We start from the raw sequence: 6,000 nt of genomic DNA on the forward strand, positions 1-6,000 counted from the left end.
TTTCAGGAAAAAAAAAAAGTTTGATTAAAAGGAGGAAAAGCACGTCTTTAATAGGTCACCTACACAAAGATTTCATAGAAATGCTTGCACATTCAGGCTTTAGCTTTCTCTTTAGCCACACTGCCCCTTAGAACACATAGCATTTTCCATCCTGGAGATATGGAGGACGTTGGGAAACCTCTGATGAAGAGGAGAAAACTTGCTACAAGAGGCAACTCTGGAGCACCTGGGTGGCTCAGCTGGTTGAGCATCTGACTCTTTTTAAAAAAATTTTTTTTGGGGGGGCGCCTGGGTGGCTCATTCGCTTGAGTGTCCGACTTCGACTCAGGTCAGGATCTTGCGGTCTGTGAGTTCGAGCTCCGTGTTGGGCTCTGTGCTGGCAGCTGAGAGCCTGGAGCCTGCTTCCATTCTGTGTCTCCCTCTCTCTCTCTCTGCCCCTCCCCCGTTCATGCTCTGTCTCTCTCTGTCCCAAAAATAAAAATAAAACGTTGAAAAAAAAAAAAAATGGGACAGAGAGAGACAGAGCATGAACGGGGGAAGGTGCAGAGAGAGAGGGAGACACAGAATCAAAAGCAGGCTCCAGGCTCTGAGCCATCAGCCCAGAGCCCGAGGCGGGGCTCGAACTCATGGACCGCGAGATCGTGACCTGAGCTGAAGTCGGACGCTTAACCGACTGCGCCACCCAGGCGCCCCGAGCATCTGACTCTTGATGTTGGCTCAGGTCATGATCTCACTGTTGTGAGACCTGAGCCCCACATTGGGTTGGAGACTGAGCCCCACGTTGGGTTCTACACTGACAGTGCACAGCCTGCTGGGAGAGTGGGGGAAAGAGAGAGAGAGAGAGAGAGAGAGAGAGAATCTTCAACGTTTATTTATTTTTGGGACAGAGAGAGACAGAGCATGAACGGGGGAGGGGCAGAGAGAGAGGGAGACACAGAATCGGAAGCAGGCTCCAGGCTCTCAGCTGCCAGCACAGAGCCCAACACGGAGCTCGAACTCACAGACCGCGAGATCGTGACCTGAGCTGAAGTCGGACGCTTAACCGACTGCGCCACCCAGGCGCCCCAGAGAAAGAGAATCTTAAAGCAGGCTCCAGGCTTAGCACAGAGCCTGACAGGGGACTCAATCACACCACACTCAGATCATGACCTGAGTGGAAGTCAAGAGTTGAACACTCAACCAACTGAGCCACTCAGGCACTCCTGTACGCTTTAAATACATGAAGTTTATTGTATGGTAAAAAATCTCAGAAAAAAACTGTAAAGCACATATTTCCCTTCTTCTCCAGTTATTCTTATTTTCAGTAGAAGTTCCTTAGCTTTTTATAGCTAAATTCTCTTTTTAAATTATCCCTCTTTCTATAAGTCAAGCTTTTAAAAAAATCTAGCAACAACAAAAAATTCACTATGAAAAAACAAAAATCTAAGTTATAAAATTGAGAACTCTGACCAATCTGTACCAACCAATGTTGCCTCAAAAGTTGAATAACTGGAAAACCACAGCAAAGGATGCCAACCACAAACCTAAACCCTAACCTTAACCCTGACCCTAAATCTAACGCTACCCCTAACTAATAACCCCTAAATTCTACCCTAATCCTAACTGCAACACCAAATCTAACCTCTGGAGAGGTCTCTGAACTGCAGGGTATAAGGCATATACTCTCACCCTAATCCTAACCCTAGCTCTAAACCTAATTCTAACCCAAACCTGAACACTAACCCTAACCCTAACCCTAACCCTACCTGTAAAGCCATTCCTCTGGAGAGATCTCTGACCTACAGGATAACAGGAACATAACCTCACCCTGGCCCTAATCCTAACTCTTATTTTAGCCCTAAACTGAACCCTAATCCTAGATCTGAGGGGTAAAAAAGAGTTGGTATATACACACACATACACATCCACAATGGAATAGTATTACTCAGCCATAAAAAAGAATGAAATCCAATGACATGGATGGAACTAGAGACTATTATTCTAAGTGAAGTAAGTCAGGGAAAGACAAATACCATAAGATTTCAGTCATATGTGGAATTTAAGAAACAAAACAAATAAGCCAAATGAAAAGAAGGAAGGAAACAGAATTTGTAGTATTTCTGAAAATAGGTGTATACAGATCAAAACAGTTAAAAGAGAAGGAAACCACAGGAAAGGAACTTGGCATTATTAAAAGTAAATGTATGATTTCCATTGTTTCAATACCAAAACTAGTCATTGATTTCCTCAACTCATCTACCAGTATTATCTCTGAAGTATCCCCAGGGACTTGCCAATGTGTTTTCTAATCTAAAATTGTCCTCTTATATAAGTCTTAAACAAACTTACTAAAAGTACTTCACCAGAACATACCCTAAAGTAATTTTATCCCCAAAATGATCACCCTATTCTGTATTGACAATCACACGCAGCTCAAACTGGTTTTTGGTTAGAAAGCATGTATGAAATAATAATTACCAGAAAGAATATGCAATAATTAACTATTAGGACACTGAAAGTTAAGAATATTTTATATGAATAAACAACTAGCATAAACTTCCTTTAAAAAAAATTTTTTTAATGTTTATTATTTATTTTTGAGAGAAAGAGAGAGAGAGCGTGAGCAGGGGAGGGGCAGAGAGAGAGGGAGACACAGAATCCAAAGCAGGCTCCAGGCTCTGAGCTGTCAGCTCAGAGCCCGATGCAGGGCTCGAGCTCAGGAACCACGAGATCATTACCTGAGCCGAAGTCAGATGCTTTACCAACTGGGCCACCCAGGCATCCCTAGCATACTTCTTCAATATCATCCATGTAGGCAATGAAAAACAATGGGCAATTCGGATCTCTTAGCTTCGATGAGAAAGATTAAGTTCACATCTCAATACCTTTGATCAAAAAGTGATCTTGTCCTTGGGACGCCTGGGTCACTCAGTTGGTTAGGCATCTGACTTTGGCTGAGGTCATGATCTTGCGGTTTGTGACGTGAGTTCCGCATTGGGCTCTGTGCTGACAGCTCAGAGCCTGGAGCCTGCTTTGGATTCTGTTGTCTCCCTCTTTCTCTCTGCCCCTCCCCTGCTTGTGCTCTGTCTCTCTCTCTCTCTCTCTCTCTCTCTCAAAAATAAATAAACATTAAAAAAAAAAAAAAAAAGAAGTGATCTTGTCCAAACTGGGAAGATCACCTCTGCATTGCTGACTCTGCAGATTACATAGGTAAATAGGAGCAGAACAGAAGCCTACCTGGTCAGATCAGCAAATCAATTCCCATGACCTACACATCAAGAAGGGGTAGACGTAAAATCTGAATCTTGATAGGACTTGAAACATAGACCAGCAAAACATTTTACAAAAGGGACTTACTGTACTTTTACTATTAGGAGGATAAAGACACTGGAACATCTGGAGTGATGAGTGAATGACTAATGTAGAAAGCTTAATGACCATTTAAATATATATGAAATACACACATGTATTTTGATTTACAAAATGCTTTGAATTAACAAGCTTTCCTAACACAAGGTCTCCAGATTACTCATTTCCTAGGAATTTAAGTGAGGACTAGCTTATTTGTCTTCATTCTATTAAAATCAAGGTACTACATTTGAAATGAGGCCTCCTAAATCTCTACACTGATTTAGCTGTGTGACCATGGGCAAATTACAGATTCTCTCTGGGCTAAAAGTGTGTGATTCTAAGATGTAGAGAAATCAAGAGCTTGAGTCTCACAAGATCTAGGACTCCCACAGCAAGACCAAATAAGGTTTCCCATAATCTATATTTCCTTCCAGTGCCTCTCTTGATAACCATAATTTTGTAATTATTTTTTAAATGACCACAGCAGATTACACAAAATACTTGATCCTCTAAAATCTGTTCAAGTCTTCAAGAATATAATCTGTCCTCATTGAGCCTCTAGAGTATGGTAAGCAGCCATTAGTGACTGCTCTTCCCCTATGCTTTTAACGATAATGGTAAATTTTTTTTTACATACCCATAGGTGAAAATAATTGCCAAGTAACTTTTAGTCCTAAATACACATTAAATACTTGTAACCATTTATTCCTAAATACACTTAAAATGTCATCCTAAAACTGAATGTGCATGGTAGTCTATTATGGGATTGCTTGATGTTTTGGCACCTAAACCTTTTCACTATTAGTCATTTATTTCAAGCTACCACTAATTTACTTTTCCAAAAAGGTCTTAATCCATAGCAGTAAGGGATAGATTCCTTCAAAATTAAAGAGACACTGGGTCTTATGAATCAAAATATTTTTTTCATTATTATTAAAGATTAAAAAGTGGAAAATAATATTTATATATTTTGTGTTTTAAAAATTATGTTATGACATTAAGTAGAAAACCAGAAAACCATGAGAACGTGTAGGAAAATACAGCAGAAATACCCCAAAATGCTGAGAGGTTGTCCTTGATGGTTAAGACTATCAGTGGATTTTAGTTCTTTTATATATATCCATTTTTATAACAGGGGAAAAAAATCTAAATAAATAGTTGACTTATAAAACGGGTAGGGTATCCCTCCACTAAAATCACAAAGATTATAACACCAGAGAAGAAGACACTGACATAGGAACGAAGAGTTTTGTGAACATTCTAACAGATATACAGTTAAGTATTACAGAACACTCCACAAAGAGGAGAACCTTATCTGATAATCATAAAAAACCTACAACAGCAAAGAACGGCACGTCATTTCGGCTCACGTCCCTCACAATTGGAACGTGGCTCAAATAAATCCCACTAATTATAGAACCTCAAACACTCAGTCCCAACTACTCCAACGCTCTGGCAGGCCGTCCCCCCCCCCCCCCCCCCCGCCGCCGCCGCCCAAGTGTACACTCTCTGGATTGAAAGAATGGACTTAATTGTCCCTCTTCAAGAATCTTACTCATAATCACTACTGGTTGAGGAATATGAACCCGAGTCGTTGACCCGATCTTCATAATCGCAATCCTCATCTTCTTGTGAAGAATGGTCTCCAGGGAGCTCATCTGGGCTCTGACGGGAACCATACGAAACCGGAGACGCCATCATCAAGGATGCAGTAGTTACTAGTAGTGTTAATTCAAATCTCGCAGCAATGGCTCGCCGTAGCCGCCATGTTGTCTCCGCTAGGGAAAGGGCAAAGGCCACGTGACCGCCAATCCTTGGCTGCAATTGGTGGCAGCTTGAGTTGCCAGGGAGACGAGGAAGCTTTCCCGAGAGAGAGAGAGAGAGAGAGAGAGAGAGAGAGAGGGAGCTACTGAAAGAAGCCAACGAGGTGAAACTTCCAGGAGGGCGTCTCAGTTGGAGGAATATAAGTAGTTAAAAACTTCACCACTTAGAGTCTCCTAAACGCACTCCTTTAGAGTACTATAGTTTATTAACAGCGGAGACCCATTTTTTTCTTCCTCTTTTCTAGTTTGCACTTTGCCCTATGTTTCTAAGCCGAACAGCTGCCCAAAGCCTTAGAGGCACTCAGCTTGGGGTTCCCATGAAGTAAAGGAAACTCCTCCGTACCTTTCCCCAGGGCCTCTGCATCTGTGCTGGAAAGGGAAGCTTTTAAGCAAAGTCCACTAGGTGTAAATGTAAATACGCTCCAATGTTTCTTTGGTTTTCTTACTGTTTCACAGTTGCAAACATTTGTATAGTTTTGCCTAGCAAATGTTGTAAATTGCTTAAAATAAGAGGCAATGTGAAATCAACTGCACGTTCATTTTGTAATTTTATAATTTGATGAAGTATTATCACTGAAATTGGAAATGTAAACTGGTAAATTTTATCGGTAATTTACGAATACCTACAAGTATTTTTTTCTAAGTACAAAATAATAGCTAGCCTTTATTGAGAGTCAGCCATTTCTCAAATTACTTGTTCTATTGATATACTATACTACGTATTCACATACTATGAAGTAAAGATCCTTATACTAAAATAAGGAAACTGAAGCTTGGGTTATTCATCTTAATGGTCACATGGCTAGAAGGCAGCCAAGCCACACAAAAATTGAACCTGTCATTAACT

The 6,000-nt window shown here is 40.9% G+C and overlaps 1 protein-coding gene across 1 annotated transcript in view; it reads right to left on the reverse strand.

Moving 5' to 3' along the window:
- INTU (inturned planar cell polarity protein) overlaps window positions 1–5,171 on the reverse strand; it is a 90,725-nt gene extending 85,554 nt beyond the window's left edge. The window contains exon 1 of the mRNA XM_045468058.1: window positions 4,886–5,171. Within this exon, the coding sequence (XP_045324014.1) occupies window positions 4,886–5,031 (146 nt within the window). The 5' untranslated portion in view covers window positions 5,032–5,171. The remainder of the gene's footprint in view (window positions 1–4,885) is intronic.
- Window positions 5,172–6,000: the final 829 nt, after the last annotated feature.

Source organism: Leopardus geoffroyi, chromosome B1 (assembly GCF_018350155.1).
Source record: "Leopardus geoffroyi isolate Oge1 chromosome B1, O.geoffroyi_Oge1_pat1.0, whole genome shotgun sequence".
In the NCBI taxonomy this organism is placed as follows: domain Eukaryota; kingdom Metazoa; phylum Chordata; class Mammalia; order Carnivora; family Felidae; genus Leopardus; species Leopardus geoffroyi.